A 17693-nucleotide genomic window follows, 5' to 3' on the forward strand; every position below is an offset into this window, starting at 1 on the left:
ATCAAAGTCTGTGACCTGACCACTAAACTCTCCAGGTGCCAGTTTGAAACCCAAACATAATAGCCAACTAACTGCATTTTTTAGTAAAGTGATAGATTTAATTTTTAAACTGCTTAAACTGTAAAGCCAAAAGGTAAAACATCCAGCATCTTAGACTTTGCGAATGATCTGTATAAATAATGAAGCTTTTATTTTAAACTTATGGTAAAAACAAACAAACAAAAAAAAATAATAATTTGAGTGTGTTTATTCAGTGGGTGAAACATAGCCAGTTTTCATAAAATAGATTTTAGTGAAGCATCTGTGTCCTTACGTTTCAGGTGGATAACAGTGGCTAGAATTTTTGAATTATGATTTTCTTCTTACCTTGGTCAATGTGATCTGACACATTTTTTCCTTATAATCACCGGTCAATATTTATATTGGAACAACACACAGTGAGTCAGATAGTAGGAGAGGGTTAAAAAAAAAAAAAAAAAAAAAAAGAGATCTCCAACACTCAATGTTAAGGAACTTCAGAAACGAAGAAAAGAAAGATCTTTTTAGTCACCAAGGATCCATAACCACCACTAGATACCATCTACGGTAGTTCACTAATCACTGCTATCACAAACACAAACCATTTGTGCTTTGGTCAGATGAGACTAAGATTTAGTTGTTCAGTAAGAAACACTCCAGGTAGGTCCAGGTAGCAGCTCTGGAAGACACCAAACTCACTGTTAATACGGGTCTGTTGCTCTTCTAAAGGCCTGGGAACCTTATTAGAGTTTATATCATCACAAACTCAGTGAAACACCTGGACACTTTAAGCTGAAATTTTATCTAAGAATGAGATAATGAAGCAAAAACATGTGGCATGTGACGTCAGCACAGCGATAGTTTGACATTATGAATCTTTTTCCATGGCCGCCTCAGTCCCCACGTCTAAAGCCTGTAGTGAGTCTGTGTGGGAAAATGAAGAGTGCATAGAAAGAACATGAGTTAGAGAGATTGTTTTTCAAAAATTACTCTCTCTATTTGATCAAACCTTGAAATGTTACAGGTGAGGACAAAAAGCTGTCAAAAAGCAGGTTGTAAAAAGTTGTCATTAGTGTCAATAGCTGTGACAGTGGGATTTTGTGAAAAAAGCATTTTTTTTTTTTCTTAATGTGGGATTTTTTTTCCACTACCAAAGATACACAAATTAAAGTTATTAATTATATTAGCTATTTTTTTCTCATCCAATTCCAAATCCACTTTATTTATAAAGCACATTTAAAAAGAAGGGTTGCCCGAAGTGCCGACTTTACTTATTTTAAGCAATCAGAATTTGCAGCAACAAATTAATTTATTTCAAGACTTTTTTCACATCTTCACCACAGGTGCCAATAAGTGTTGAAAATGTTGTGAATGCTATTTTTATGCCTGTTGCAGTTCCTTTGGCTACCAGCAAGTGCCAGTTTTTTTTTTTTTTCTTTAAATCACACAACTCCTATCTTCATTTAACCCAAGGCTGCACAGTAGGTAGGGCTCTTATTGCAGACCTTTTCTGCTTCTTTCATCATCTATTTAATATGTGGAAAAATCTAAATGCAGTATGTAGGCCTACAAATTTATTCATTTTCATGATTTTGCACCTCATAAAACAAATATCATTTTGTGCTTTCTGTCTTCTTTCCATATGTTTCCTGTACTGCCTGCATGGGCCACGCAGTGCTTCCAGAACACATTGACCCCGGCAGCTGTGTCCTTTCTCCACCCAAGGTCTTTGTCTGTCTGCTTGACTATCTACTGCTTCCAGTCCATCGTGCCGTTTCAGGGTCACTTGAATGCAACACCAAAATGTGCAAATCAGCTCTTTTGGTCCTCAGCATATCAGACAGAATTATCCTCAAGCAGCACGCTGACCCGTGCCCCTGTTTGTCCGCTTCTTCTGCCACGAGTCATCAGGCTGACAGAAGCCCAAAAAATCTGACCCCAGCAGCTTTCTTTAGGCTTTTCATTCCATCGCAATGAAAAATAAATACTGTTGCCCAGGAAAGCTCACTGTCAAATAGTTGATGGATTCAGCAGAAGATTGACTTAATAGAAGTCTCAATTTACTTTGGCACATTTGGAAACTTTTGGGTTTTACTTAACTGCTAATATGAAATGTTTCAGCTGTTATGATGTCTCTAATGGATGAAGTACTAATTTTTTAAGGCAGAAATTCAGCTAAGATTGACATTTCAGATTAAATTAGCAGCAGTTCTCAAAGCTTCAATAAAAGCACCCTTTGAATAACAACAAATGGAAAAGCTGTGGGGAAAAAAAAAAAGCCACAGCAGATTTTTATTTAAAAAGTAATTTTACCAACACGTGTCTTCATACGGGAAGTCAAACAAAAATGTTTGTGTGGCTCATCAAGAGTCCCAATTTAAATCTGTGGAATGGCAAGGAGACTTGCCATATATATATATATATATTGCTCAAAAGGAACATTTCACTTTAATTTTGTGTGTGGCTCCAAATCCAGGCCTCCATTGGTTAATAAATTTGATTTCCATTGATGATTTTTGTGTGATTTTGTTGTCAGCACATTCAACTTTGTACAGAACAAAGTATTCAATGAGAATATTTCATTCATTCAGATCTAGGATGTGTTATTTGAGTGTTCCCTTTATTTTTTTGAGCAGTGGTGTATATATATATATATATATATATATATATATATATATATATATATATATATATATATATATATATAACTTTTTGAAAAAGCTTCGAAACGTTTTTTTTTTTTAAAGTTGACTCGAAGTAACTTCCTCACGCTGCTCTTACACACGCAGCACAAACTGACCATGTGATGTGAATGCCCCCTGTTCGGGTTACAGAGAGAGGGAGGCTTCAGCTGAATGCAAGCCTTCACACTAATGGAGAGAAGCAGCCAACATCAGGAACAGTCCGTCAGTCACTCAGTAAGTGCGCTGTAATTTTCCAACATGCAATTTCTTTCCGAGCGCGGATTATAGTTACCGCGGTGAGACCCGGCCTGTCACAGGGAGCAGCTGCATTAACTCTTACACGGACCTTTATGTGACTTGTTTTCTTTCCCGCCGGCCAGGTCACAGAGCGACGCACCGACTCTGGGTTTATCCACAGACATCTGCAGGCAAGTTAAAAGGCGCAGAAGAACGACTTCGGGGGGGGGGAATCTTTCTTTTCCTGATCACATGACCTCAAAGCTGTCGGACACTTTTGTCTTCAAAGTCCCGAGGATGTTAAAGAGACAATGGTAAGACGAAAAACTAAAGATAAAGCTAAGCTTTCACTATTAACTCTACCTCATCCTTTTATTATTATTTTGTTTTTCATTCTGTTTGCCAGATAATACCACGTGATAATTTCCTAATAATCGAGTGGAGACAGGGACATTCAGGAACTGCTGTTGCATGGCTGCAGAAGTGTTAACTGGCCCGAACCATGATGCTGGTTGCAGCCTGTGGTTTCATATACGAAACAACAGTAGCTTCCAAACTGAGAGTTCACTTGTCACAGACACTGCCTTATCAAATGACTCTGCCCTGACTCACGTCAGAGTCAGGGTCTGCTTGGCACAGCATGGGCAACTCTTCCAGGAAGGCCGAGGGGGAAGAAGAAGAAGGGGCAAAAGATGGTGAGGAGGAAGATGACACTGAAAAGGAGAAGGAAGTAGTGGAAGAGGAAGAGGAAGAGCTTCCACTGGGAGTCGAGGAGCTGTTGGAGAGCGGTGATCCTGTGTTAGACCTGAGCTACCGTAAATTCAAGCGATTACCCTCGCGTGTTTGTGAGCTGATGCACCTGGAAAAGCTGTATGTTTGCGGGAACAGACTTCGCAAGGTGCCTGACAGCTTTTCCCAGCTGCAGGGTCTGCGGACGCTCGCCCTCGACTTCAACAAGTTGGAAGACGTTCCCCTGGCTGTGTGCGAGCTCACCAGCCTCACCCATCTGTATCTGGGCAGCAACCGACTCATGACCCTTCCGCCTGAGTTCACCAACCTGAAGAATCTAAGGTGCTTCTGGTTGGAGAGCAACTACTTCCAGAGATTTCCACAGGAGCTTTACGACCTGCCAAACCTCAAGTCCCTGCAGATGGGGGACAACCGGCTGAAAGCGCTGCCTCAAGACTTCTGTCGCATGGAATCGCTAAAGGGATTGTGGCTGTACGGAAACCGCTTTGAAACCTTCCCCAAAGTCCTGCTGTGCATGGAATCCCTGGAGATCCTAGACTTGGATAAAAACAAAATAACAGAGCTTCCTAGCCTGAAGCGTCTACGGACTCTTCACCTATTTTCCTATGACCACAATCCTGTCAAGGAACCTCCTAAAGTAGGCGAGGATGTATTTCTGGTTGGGGAAGGGGCTGCTGAGTTCCTGGAGATCCGTGAGGCCAGGAAGGAGAGACGTCGCAAGGCTGCTGAGGAAGAGGCTGAGGAGCTGGCTCAGGAGCTGGCTCAGGAGCTGGCTCAGGCTGGAGAGGAACCAGTGATCCATGGAATCCTAAAGAACAGCAGCTCAAAACCGGCAACGGACGAAGCTGCTGTGAACATCGAAGAGTCCGATGTTAGAGAAGAAGAAACATTGTTTAAGGACGAGGAGCAGGAGGACTGCGTAGAAGTGCCAGTGACCGAGTATGAAGGTGCTGAGCTTGAATATGATGAAGAATTGGTTGAATACGAGACAGAAGAGATGATATGTGAGGGAGAAGGGTTTGAGTATGAAGGAGAGGGGCTGGAGTACGAAAACGTTCCAATGGACTATGAGTATGAGGATGGGGAGGAACTGGAAGACACAACAAGACAAGATGAGGGAGCATGAAAAGCCCCTCTAACTCCAAAATGATTTGGTTCCAGGTGGAAACAGATGTTGGACAGTACAGCAGATACGTGAATACGACTTATTCTCAGATGTGCTGCTAATTAATGATCTGTAATTAACTGTGAAAATTAATTGTCTTGATATTATATTTCTTTAACGCAACAACACCAGTGTCATCTCTCTCAACTGCACATTATCAGGTTGCTGTAACTTATTTTGGTTCTTTGCTATTAAATATTCAGCTGAATGAAGCCGATGCCAGTCCTTTGTCACAGAAGACGCAGTGTGTTTACTCAAGAGTCGTTTCTGCTCATCACAGTCAGTACCTTGGTTATGTGCTTGTCAGCACTGCTTCTTTAAAGCACGGCTGTCTCTGCATTTAAATGAGTGTGTTGGTCAAAGATTTTAAAAAAATATTTACGACACGAGTGTCAGTGCCAAGAAAGAGCGTTGTAGGGATGAATAGCTGGGGTGCCTGACCATAAAAGGTAAGTCCTTAAAGAGGCTTCAAACATGAAGTGGACCCGGAAAACGATGAGGCAGAATATTTTTAGTGCCCCGACAAACCTGAAGGACCCTGCTGGGCAGAAATTCAGCTGTGTCATGAATGCTGTGCACTTCTTTTTGTCACAGACGGGGACATTACTCTTTTTCTTGACGTTATACAGGCCGGGCCCTTGTTCTCCTCTCATTTCTGAGCACATTATTCATGTGGGGCTCATGCGTAATCCTGTCCTTTGTGTCTGCACAGATCTTTTTCCTCGTATCTCATTAAAAGAGTGAATTATTGATCTGGTGTTAGAATATTAATGCGTGTACTCATGTGACAGCAATAGTTTAACACAATTCAAAAGAAAGTACAAAGAGGTAATTTTCAATAGATACACATACGGGTGATGGAAAGCAATAAGGTGTGTATTGCAGATAACTTGGTGTAAGGGTTTAGAAAGACAAACCAGAATAAAATGGGAAAATGTATAGGTAAATATTAGTAACTGTTACTTCTGACTGCTACTTTGATTTTGATTTTTTTAATGACAGTAGGACTCTAAAGTTTCAAGTGTTTAGGGGTAGGAGTTTATAAGTTCTCACTTCTTCCTACCCCATTTTGAGCATGATATGTTAACTGAAACAAAAAAATCTGTATTTTCTCTTCTTTCTTATGCACTTCTTGTTACTGTGCACTATTTTATTTTATATTTGTATCATGTTCGAATAAAATTTCATTTCATTTCATTTCATTTCATTTCAAATTTCATTTCATTTCATTTCATTTCATTTCATTTCATTTCATTTCATTTCAGTATCTCATTACATTTGCATTGGGACAATGCAGAACATACACACTGCTCCTTTTAAATTTTCATGCACCAATAGCTTCTATTGCTGTGTCTAATAACATTGGTGGTATTAATAGATAAGACGCAGGAATGTGAGAAATGAGCTTCAAAATACTATTAATGGTCTCCAGAAGTCCCCTAATAGGAATCTGATGGCATCTGTGGGAAGTAACCCAACCTCAACCCACAGGACCCAAAGGATCTGTTGCCTATATCCTACTACAATTTCTTCAGATGCTTGTGGCCTCCTTTCTGACTGCTTAGAGCTTTTTCAGTGTCATGACAGGATCGATTTTCTTCTTCGACAGGGGCGACTGCTAAAGCGTTCTTAACCTATAATTTTTTTCACATTTTGTTGCACAACAACAACAAAAAAATCAATGTATTTTACTTCATACTTTGGTCCGTCAGATCAACTGATGGACCAAACGCACCAAGTAGTGGACAACTGTGAAGTGAACAGAAGTGTGGTGTGCATTCGTATTGGTCATTCATTTGTAGAACCATCTTTCCATCCGCTGTCTGTGCCTACTTGTCCCTGCAGGTTCGTAGGAGCATTTACAACACAGCGACACACAGGACAAACAACCATTCATGTGCACACTAATAACTATGAGCAATTTGGGGAAACCAATTAAATTTACAGTTGTGCATTCTCGACCAAAAGAAGAAGCCAAAATACCACACATGCAGAGGAAGAACATGCACACATCATGCAAAAAGACCCCTGGATGTTTTTGCTGCAAGGCAGCAGTGGTATCAGCTATGCCACTGCTGGTATCACTGTCTTTGAGTGTTAGTCTCTGTCAGCTTTGTTCGTCTAGAGATTGGCATTTTTGCCAGTTTGTCTTTAAAAATTGGTTTAAAAGTCACATTATATGGAGAGCAATTAGTGCCAAATATTTTCCACTAATTTAATCTAGGTGTTGGCACAAAATAAGTAACATGTTAAAATGGTTTTGTCTAAGCTTATTGTAGCTGTGGTTTTACATTTAGGGTTGTTTTCCTCCTGGAAGGTGAACCTCCACCCTGGTCAGGAAGTGTTCTTCCAATTTCTCCCCATATTTAACTTCTCTGATCTCCCCTTCAACTTTAAATTTAAGCCTTGTAGAAAAAAAAAGTTAAATTGCCTTCAACATTAGAATTATGTGGTGATATCTGCTGATTTATCATATACAAACCCTGAAAAAAAAAAAAATCATTTGCACTGTGTGATTGCAGGATTGCAAAACGTGAAAAAGTCAAATATTCTGACGTCAGCACAGAAGATGCAGTAGTGCAGTGGTATAAAGTTGTAATATACACAGTTTGTCATACTTGGACTGTTATGTATTTAGTCCAGATTTGTTGGTCACTTTTTTTGCATGCAGCCGTGGGTGGCATAACAGCTTGAGAGTTTGCAGAGGTTCATGCAAATCGGAGTCTGCTTTAGTCTGAGTGGAATCGTTTTTCACCTCAGTTTACAGTCTTCTCATTCTCTGTAGGTCAGTGACAACAAGGTGCTTTTAAAGTGAGCACATCAACGCCTTCAGTCCCACAAATGATGGGCTTTTATAAGTAAACCAAAACAAAATGCAGTTTTGCATCTTCTCCATGTACATCTGGAGTTTGTATTCTTCTACAAACAAAACAAATAAAGACCAAATGATTTGCTTAAATAATGAATTTTATTTTTGAGATGAGAAGACTTTAAACACAGTGAAAACATCTAATGCTTCAATATGAACCTGTGGAATAAAAAAAAAAAAACAGGACATGTGAATCATAAAAATGAGCGCAATGTTATATTATCCAGGCTAAAATGTGACAATACTTTACCTGTCTGTATTTCGTTTGTTGTAGCCATTGTCCTTTGTTTGGCTTGCGTTGACAATTGATGAAGTATAAAAAGTGTGCCTGTCCTTCTGACGGAAGCTGGAAAGTAACGTAATTCTTGTCAAGTTAAAAATTCCCTCTTATGCGCAACACAAATAAATCAGGACAGCAAGATACCACAAATTAACAGGAAACAAGAAAAACATTCTTCTTAAAATTCTATGAAAATAAAAATCTAATCTAAATTTCCATAGCTCACTTTGTACAAAAGAAACATTGAGCAAGGGAAATCTGTACTTTTTCAAATCACTGTAATCAGTTGAAGAATAAATGATCTGAATGATGAACAATGATGAACAAATGATTTATTGCTAATTCATAGTTTATCAACAAAACATTTCAAAGCCAGGACGTCTGGCTCTAAATTTTTTTTAGCATCTAAAACAATCTTACACCACAACCGACAGTATTAAGACAAAAAACACTTACTTGTTATTATAATGTGTAGTGAAGTGTATCGGATCCAAAGGTCCCTTAGAGAAAATTTCATTTGGCATATTTAAGCAAAATCCTGAGGGTTCCTAAGGGAGAAAGGAATAAAAGAAAAGATAAAAAAGTCTAATCAAAAATAGATGATCTATTAATTAAAAACAAAACAAACAAACAAAAAAAAGTAAAAGTCTGACCCTGTTTCCAGTAGCCTTCACAAGTGGTACACGACTTTTCACTTCCAGTGGTGGCAGATGAAGGCGCTAGAATATTATGAAACAGGACATGTCAAACATCTGTACAATAACAGCAGCTTAAGAAGAATACAAGTTGGAGGATATAGGGACTTACTGGGTCGACTAAGAGGGTGTTGGCACCACCTGTATACCCTGTTTCTCTGGAGGAACAGCTGCATATTCCTGGCAAGCGTTCTTTTCCCTGAAAAAAAAAATGTTTCATATCAAAACATATTTGTGTTTGTTTGTCCAGTATAAAGGGATTTGCAGTGAATGTGGCTCAACCTGCTTAAACGTCGGAGACAGGTAGTCGTTCGTCATCACTGTTTTTCTGATCAGATGCGGAACCACCTGGACAAATCAGCCACAGTTTGAAAGGGAAACACTTCACAAATAGACAAAGTCACATTCAGAAGTAAAGGAGGACCACATATTTTTCTTTTTCCAAAATCTCTTTCTTTCTTACTGTTTATTCAATGTCACATGCTGTTTTTGTTTTGTTTTTTAATTATATAAAGCACCTTGAAATGCCTTGCTGCTGAAATGTGCTATACAAATAAAATTTGATTGATTGATTGATATGCAACCATATAATATAATAATTTGGAGGAATGACAGAATACCGTTTTCAAACTGTATTTTTTTTGTGATGTTGCTCGTAGTAAGCCACATATGAATCTTGCAAAACAACTTTTTTCTTTAGCTGTTCTGTAGCTCAGACTTGTATAAATTGCTTTTACGTCAGTCTACTCTCTGAGCTTTGAAAGCACCAGAAGGAGAACAGACAGGAGTGACAGAAGGTGACATTAGACTTCAGGAGAGGAAAAAACATGAAAGCATCTGCTTGTGAACCAATGAATATAAGTTAAGAAATTTGCCCATTTTGGGACAATGAAGGATGTTTTATTCTATACTATAAGACATGTAAATGTAAGGATTTTTTTTTTTCAAAGAGTAACAAATATATATATATTTTTTTTAATTTTTTGCGTTATATTCATAATCTGAAATGTATTTTTGGGGGATATTTTATGTAACAGACCCACAGACAGTAGTTTAAACTGTGGAATATAAATAAAAATTACATGTTATTTGCTAAATGCTTTACAAATAGAAATATGAAAAGTGTGGCGTGTATATGAATTCAGCCACCTTCACTTTAAAACATCAAATTAACTTAGTTGATATAGTCCGCCTGGGTGTAATTTATTCTCTATTCTAGGCCTCAGAGGCTTGTTAGAGACTATTAGAGAATGTATCTGCAGAAAAAAGGTCGATTCCACAAAGTATTGATCCAGAGGCTTGAAATGAGTCCCTTTCACTTTTTCATTTCGAAACACATGCATCATGCAAGAGCCCTTCTCTTAAAGCTAAGGATGATTTGCTACCTCAAATCACAGATTTAAAAAGCTATGAGTTTTAAATCATCATAGCTTTGATGATTTAAAAATGATCAAAGCTATGAATATTTTTTAACACATAAAATCCCAATTAAATATTTTGAGAACATGAATACTTTCACCACGTTAATATGATTGCTTACTATTAAGTAATACTCACAGTGGCATGATTTTTGTCCCGAAAGGTGATGTACTGTAGGTCTTCTCCTTCGGTGCACCCAGTCTCCAGTTTTGGACCCATATTCATGTGGCGAGAAACTGCAGCAAGGATATCTGTTAGGGTCTCTGTCATGTTATCATGTTATGTCATCTTATCATCTGTCTGCAGCCACAACCTAAGTTTTTACCTGGTGGTAAGCGACGGGGCACAAACACTCTTTGGTACTCTGTCTGAAGAAAGGCAGAAGGTAGACAGCTCATGCTTGTTTCAAGTCTGTTGAATTGTAAGGATAATGTAGAGGAAAATCTGTAGTACCTGATCCACAATAGGCTCTGTGTGGCAAACAGCGCTCACTTGATGGAAGCCGCTGGTCATGGGTTTGTTAAGGAGGCTTGGCAAAGCTGTGGAGCCATCAGAGTAGGTGGGACGCTGGTAGTACCGCATATTTTGAGTTACGAAATTGTCGGCTAGCCACACTCTGGAGACAGGAAAAAAAAATACAACTGCGTCTCAAGAAACACATCAGAAGTAACGGCTGTTTAAAAAAGCATTTTAGGAAACTTGGAATGAAACAACAAATTCACTGGATTTTTTTTTTTTCTAATGATCTAGCTTACCAAGGCGCCACGGCTCAGCACTTTAGTAAATTATTTCAGAAGCAAAAGGTAGAAAAATATCAGTTTCTGTAAGATTAAGAAGAGCTAAAACACTAGCGATGAAATTGTGACATTCAAAGCACAGTGCTTAGTGCTTAAAAAAAATATACATAGACATCTACCTCAAAATTGGTATTTGACTTTACCGAACACAATCAAACACATCAAAGTGTGCAAACAGAGCCATGAAATGAACAAATACACAGTGAAACAATGAAATACAGTTTTAAATAAAAGTTGATTTGAAATGGAGTCTTGACAAAAGTTCAGTCTGGAAGACTCTAGTCGCACCTGCCTCATCAATCAGCGCCCGCCTCTCTGCAACCTGGACCTATCGGCGCGGACCAAGCCTCGCTCCAGCCAATCATCGTTTGGGCTCCAGTTCAAAAGGACCTTCACCCATAGCCTCCTCTGCTCACCAGCTCCGATCAACCCACCTCCACCCCATCTCCACCTTCTGTTCCCGACTCTCAGGCCTCATCTTCCTCCGACCACCAGTACAGGCCCCGGGGGGTCTACAGTCCTATGCTGCATCAGGAATGTTCATCGAGCTCATCGAAGTCCAGCTCGATGTCCCCGGCCGGGGCCTGAACGCCAAAGGACTTTGTTTATTTTTATGTTCATTTTGTCAAACTCTTTTAATCGCCTTCTTTCTCCGTTTGAGTCTCTCCAGATTGAACTGGGATTGGTTTTCTACTTTGGATAACTTTTTCGGAGAAAAAGTCAGAGCAGAACTATTGTGTCACTTGGTCAGAGCAAGAGTGAGAAATAGCTTGCTTTCACCCATGCCTGACTCACAACTCTGCCTGAGTGTTTCCCAGTGGACAGTGATGACACTGGACAGTGAAAGCTGACGCTGTGGCGGACAGTTCTTACCTGCCCTGACACTTACCCAAAGTGAGGGTTGTCAACAAGGTCCAAACTGGGCTGGTAGGATAGAACGGGTCTTTGGTTCGATAGAAAGCCGGACGCAACGGGGGCTCCAAGGCAGGAATTGAAACACATCCTGGCTGAAACAACAACTTGTCTGTCATAATCCAAAACTAAATCTAAAACAGATCGATTTGAGTTTTTGGACTCTGACTTTCTCATCCTCAGCTGACCTTTAGGGGGTGCGTGACTGGCTTTGTTCAGTGATCCCCGCCTTTCAGTTTCTTCAATAGGCGGTATGACAATCCTCGGCTGTCCAAACATCTGTTTATGCACTGTAAAAACATACGATTTTACCAAGAGTTTTCCTTTAGTTTCTAGTGCAAATATCTTAGTACACATAACATACAACAAAACTAACTTAAGAGGAACTTTTCAGCAAGATAGGAGTTTGTTTTAAGTAAACAATTCTTGAATATAAGAAAGCACTAGATTTTTTCACTTGAACAAGACATTAGTGTTATGAGTGAAATAATTTGTCAGTGTATTCAAGAATTACTGACTTAAAACAAGCTCCTGTATCTTGCTGAAAGGTTACTTTAAAGTTAGTTTTGTTGTATTTTAAGTGTACCAAATATTTGCACTAGAACTTAAACCAAAAATATTTGGCAAGATTTTGTGTGTTTTTGCAGTGTGCTGTAATAGAAACCTTCGCCATTAACAGTGATGGTGGGAAAAAATCCTTCAGGCATGTTGACACTGCAGCGATCTGAAATAAATGTAGCAATGAGTGCATTTTTTAGATTTCACAATCAACTGGAAAAAAAAATGAAGAACAGTTTGTAAGAAAGAACTGGAATCTCCAATTTTCAAAGACAGTTTAAGTCAGCATAAGGGCAGCAATAGCAATCTCACCTTATTTCCTCTGAATGAGTTAAAAGTAAAATAGAGATGAGTGTGAAGAAAGCTTGATCTAGGACACACCTGTGTCTAAACACTACGTTGTTTGTTCGTCTCTCTCTGTCCTGAGCCGGTTTGTAGGTAAACACATTTCTGTTGCTAGGAGATTCAGCACAGGGGCAGAACATTACAACTGAAGTGCATAGAAATTATTTCAGGTGTGAGCGTAATGTTGTTCCACAAGGAGGCATTGTTAAGAGTCTCTTTCTTCCTTCCTGCAATTTGTTCAGTTCAGCTCCTTTTCTGCAATTTGTACTGTAATAATACAAAACACCGCAGACAGCTCGCTGTTGCACAGAACCATCAAAGGCTTCTTTGACGGCTTCAGATAGGAAAATAGGCGCCATTAGAGAGTGAAAAAAAGAAGAAAAGGCACATGTAATTATTGAAATCTGTAAATATCAAAGGTGAAATTATGCGGGTGCCTTTTAAAAAGAAGCGAGCAGACAAAATGACTCTTACATTGTACTTTACTTGTGATTTATGCCTTTATCACCCGACATGATGCACAAAAGGGTCTTGTTGATTAAGACTGAAATGACTTCACCTGTTCATTTTCTGGCAAGAATATTTCCAGGTCTGGTTCTCGATGTGAAATAATATCGCAGCAGTTGGATCTTTCTTTGCTCTTTTTATTCAGCTTACTTTTCAAGACCAATCAAAGCGACAGATGGATGACATTTATGTCATTCTTCAGCACTTTCACTTTGCCATTTTAAGTTATTTCTTTAGCATATAAAGCCACTCATACTTTAAATACAAAAACCAATGCTGAGGAACTCATTCATGTGGTTAAATCTCATGTTTTATTTCGTTTTAAACCATTGACACACACACATCAATTTCTGAATACACTGCAAAAACCACAAAATCTTACACTTTTTTAGTCTAGTTTCTAGTGCAAATATCTTTGTATATGTAAAAAACTGACTTACAAATAATTTTTCTGCAAGATGTAGGAGCTTCTTTTAAGTGAATAATTTCTTAATATTGATTTTTATTTTATTAAACCTTTAATTAATTGGTTAAAAATCTGCTGAAATCAAAATATTTTTCAAAAGAGGATGAAAAAGTCCAACTTCTACTGGTAGATCATTTCACTTATAACATGAGGAAAATGTCTTGTTATAAGTGAAATAATCTGCCAGTGGAACTAGTAATTTAAAAAAAAAATCAGTACTAAAGAATTATTTACTTAAAACAAGCAACCTGCTGAAAAGTTCCTTGTAAGTTTATTTTTGTCTTACTTCAAGCGTACTAAGAACCTGACGTCTGTGGACAATCAGTGCATATATCTGGTCTCCAAGCGTAGGAGAATATTTTTTAAAAGATCTGGTTTAAATTCAGGTTAACACATTTTTGCAGAACTCCATAACCTTCTGTTGAGTTTTATTCATTTCTTTGAATTCTGTGTGCTGCAGAAAGGATGAACTAAAACAAGCCAGACAAAGAGCAGCAGGAACCAGAACAGCTTTTGTACACAATCGGTCCGGACTGATTCTCCATGTGTCCACTGGATGGCATTGTGATGCCGCCATGGCTCTGACTTCAGTCTAAGGTTATATAAAAATGATGGATGGTTTGAAATTTGCATGACATCTTGATATAAAAAAATGTCCATCCAGGACAGGGTGTGATAATTCACTGCTTATAGCAGCAGAAAATGTCTAAAAAAGCATACACACTTTAAAAAACATACATTCATATCAGCTTTTTAATTCAAAACTGACTCTTGGACTTCTGAAAAAGCAACATAGAAAGATGATTCTCTTAACTAGAAAAAAATAGACTTTTTTCACAAATCATACGCAAATCCTATATGCTTGTGCGTCTCTTCAAACATAATGTTATTTCATACACCTTTTCATCAAACTGAGCTCAAAACTGCAGCATCACACTATTTCTACACTTCTCCTTCAATTCTCACCTCCCATTTCTTTTCGTGCCGTCTAATTTCCTCGGACTCACACAGCTTTTTTTTTTTTCCCCCCACCTCTCTGCTGCATCACTTCTTGCTTTCTTTTCCTTCCCTCCATCTGCTGAACGCCAGCAGTGCATGGATAGAGCCTGTCTTTACCAAGCTGTTGCTGGCGTTTTCTGTTCCGCAGTCTTTCTTGCTTGACATCCTGTCATGCCAAACTTGGAACTGTTTATTATCTCCTCCAAAAAATAACTACGGGGAAACGCCTGCATCATTGAAACTGACATCTCATTTCCTGCTCCTTTTCTTCTAAACACAATGTGCACGTTATTGGCATCTATAATTATAAATTCAATGGGGGATCCACACAGCAGGGTTAGACCCGGATGCCTATTTTCATTCCAGTTCAAGATTACGCCAGATGATTTGACTTGTTTGAGCAACTTCAATCTGACAGTCAGAGTGGGGGAACGGGTAAAACACCTGCTGTCCAGGATTTGAATGAGGATCCAGAGACTCTCAGCTTTCCTTTGATTGTTCATCCTGAGAATGCAGCAGCCGGTGTTTGTTCTTCATCTGCATAATTCACACGTAATGTGACTGCTCAAGTGAAACGCTCAGTTGCATGCAAGCTTTTGATCAAAACATTCAAGATAAACAGACTGTGCTTTTTGCATGTTGGTGCAGCTTGCACTTGAGGAAAAGGTGCAAAGACAAAAAGTGGAGGGGGGGGATCATGCAGCTGTTCTAAAAATAGACCGAGGTGATGCAAGCAAGGGTCTCCCGTTGTGATGATGCACTCGGCTTGCCCGCAGCCGTCTGTTGAGGTTCAGACCCTCAGTGCTGTCTGCAGGGGCTCACCTGTTTCTCCTGCTGCTGCTGATAGTCTGCAGCTCTGGGAGGCGGCGCTCCAAGGTTTCCCTGTCAGTTTAATAACCTGCTCCCTTTGTCTGCCATAAAAAAAGCATGGAATTGATGTTTAAGGACATAAAGAGCCAGCTCAGGCGCTCAGACCTGTCTTTGTGTTGCCGGGGTCTCGGAGATGCTCCCTCTGCTTCACTGCTTCACTTCTGCAAGGCTTATCTCCTTGCAGCCTCCTTTCTAACTTCTGTACTTAATGGACAAATCTTCCATGCATGGTTTGGAGCAAATTGCACTGTCATCTTTTTCCATTCTACGTCTCACTCAGCTTTGGTGAATATGTGGAGGGTGACCGGAATGTGGTGTGGAAAATTAAGGCATGAAATAAGACATTTAAAGTGAAAACAACAGCATTTCTAACATCTACAAGGGAGATATTTTGACACACATCAGTGGAACCAGAAGTGCACAGATGACTGAGATGCTACTGAAGTAAAAAGAAAACAACAAAGAACATAAAAACCTGCAAAACAATTTACCCCAATTACAAAGATAATTTTCCATCACCACTAAAAAAAGGAGGAAAGTTTCCTCCAGACTGCAGGATGAAACTGTGTGATTCATTTTCTTTCATGCTGACTAATATGTTGCTCAGAGCCAAAGCTGTCCACTACACATTTTTAATTGGTCTTGAAGGCTAAAACAACCTTTGCAAAATCCCATTTCCTTCAGCAAATGATGTTAAAACTTTTCACAGCAGTCCCCATTAAATCAAACTGATTTTCCTCCACACATCACTTTCTGATCCATCAGTAACAGATTTATTTGCAAGAATGCAGAGACATGCAAATGCATTCATAAACCTTAAACTTTTTCTTCATTTTGAGACAATAAAACTAAATCATTTTGAGGATTTGATGTTGTAGACCAATACAAAGATCTGCATAATTGTTAATCTTAAAAGTCTAAAAGGTCTGTTGCAATAACATGATAAAAAACTCTGTAAATATTCAAAAGGGATACATATTTTTGCAAGGCGGTGTATGTAGATGCGTTACACTTTCAGTACCATAATGAAAAGATTTTTGATTGGATTCAAGGTGGAGGGTTTCCTTTGGAATGTATTGAATCAAATGGCACTTTGCTGACCTCTCTCACTAATAAAGGTGTTCTTTTTTGTTCACAATCTTAGTTTTCAGCTCAAAAGAGATTATGGTGATTTTTGAAAATGGGAGTCCATTAAAGGCAGCTCTTTGTAACTAAAAGTAGAGGAGCTAAATGCAAAATGGTTTTAAGTTACTCTGAGTTCCCTATCGGAATATTTTCCCACCAACTACATTGACCACATTTCCCTAAATGTTCTGTAAAAATAACATCTTACTGTCCCAGATTCAAGTTTACATTAAAATTAACCTTTTTTTTTCATATGGACCAGATTCCTCCAACATTTCAAAAAGATCTTCACAGCACAATTAAGTTAAGATACCAAGTTCTGTAAAATACACTGACATATTTCCCATTGTTGCCTACTGGCTTGCTATACCAGAAAGAAACACGTTCATTTCTTTTTTCTTTTTCAAAATCGGTGCTGAATTACTTACCATGTATTGGTTTTGCCCTCATTGAGAAAATTAAAACACAATCTTGCTAAATTAAATTTTTCTTCTCTACATCAGCAAGAATCCTCTGCCTTCCAAAAATGTTTCAAGAATCTTTATGAACATCAAGTGTTTGAATTGTGATCATCTTGCAGCTGTAACCATAGCAATGTGGGTTCTAGAAAGCACTGAATGAGGAAGCTGCAGAGATCATGAGATTTTGAAAAATCATGTTTGATTTTACCGAAGAAAAGGACGACGAGACAGACCAATGAGGCTCTGAACACAAGTGTAGCAAAAATGATTCTTTAATATGGAACAACATCAGAGCTCAGCTCCAAGGCTCCGTCCACCCAGCACACTGTGTAACACTGATGAGTGGAGGAGAGCGAGAACAGAAAAACAACAACGAAAAAAACCCCAGTAAGATCACAGTCCGCTCGGCCCAAAAAACAGGAGAGGCTGAAAAAAATAAACATGGAACGCAAAACCAAAGTGCTACTGAGCTCCGCCCTGAGACGCCCTCCCTCCCTTTGCTGGGCGCGGCTGCAGAGGCGCGGCTGCAGAGACGC

General features: G+C 39.0%; 3 protein-coding genes across 4 annotated transcripts in view; 1 reads left to right on the forward strand and 2 right to left on the reverse strand.

Moving 5' to 3' along the window:
* LOC106955833 (fatty acid desaturase 2-like) overlaps positions 1-3147 on the reverse strand; it is a 14916-nt gene extending 11769 nt beyond the window's left edge. Inside the window, exon 1 of the mRNA XM_015046260.1 lies at positions 3049-3147. The gene's annotated coding sequence lies outside the window, so the exon portion shown is untranslated. The remainder of the gene's footprint in view (positions 1-3048) is intronic.
* A 20-nt stretch (positions 3148-3167) lies between these two features.
* lrrc10b (leucine rich repeat containing 10B) lies at positions 3168-5064 on the forward strand. Its single transcript, XM_015046261.1, has 2 exons — positions 3168-3253; positions 3346-5064. Exon 2 carries the CDS (start codon positions 3580-3582, stop codon positions 4813-4815), a length of 1236 nt encoding a protein of 411 aa, XP_014901747.1. The 5' UTR covers positions 3168-3253; positions 3346-3579; the 3' UTR covers positions 4816-5064.
* Positions 5065-7805: 2741 nt separating this feature from the next.
* On the reverse strand, positions 7806-12828 carry saxo4 (stabilizer of axonemal microtubules 4). Of its 2 annotated transcripts, none has more exons than XM_015046208.1 (13): positions 12697-12828; positions 12491-12550; positions 12015-12116; positions 11804-11921; positions 10571-10733; positions 10443-10485; positions 10256-10353; positions 8981-9046; positions 8811-8897; positions 8657-8722; positions 8460-8551; positions 7974-8069; positions 7806-7882 (listed from the first exon to the last, which is right to left on the reverse strand). In XM_015046208.1, the coding sequence occupies exons 2-13, from the start codon at positions 12531-12533 to the stop codon at positions 7864-7866; spliced, it is 993 nt and encodes a 330-aa protein (XP_014901694.1). In that variant the 5' UTR covers positions 12534-12550; positions 12697-12828; the 3' UTR covers positions 7806-7863. The 2 variants fall into 2 exon arrangements, with proteins under 2 accessions (XP_014901694.1, XP_014901696.1); XM_015046210.1 differs by having other exon boundaries at positions 12491-12549; positions 12652-12828.
* Between the last annotated feature and the right edge of the window lie 4865 nt (positions 12829-17693).

This window comes from Poecilia latipinna, unplaced genomic scaffold (assembly GCF_001443285.1).
Source record: "Poecilia latipinna isolate Pla-1442-1.1 unplaced genomic scaffold, P_latipinna-1.0 Scaffold770, whole genome shotgun sequence".
NCBI lineage: Eukaryota > Metazoa > Chordata > Actinopteri > Cyprinodontiformes > Poeciliidae > Poecilia > Poecilia latipinna.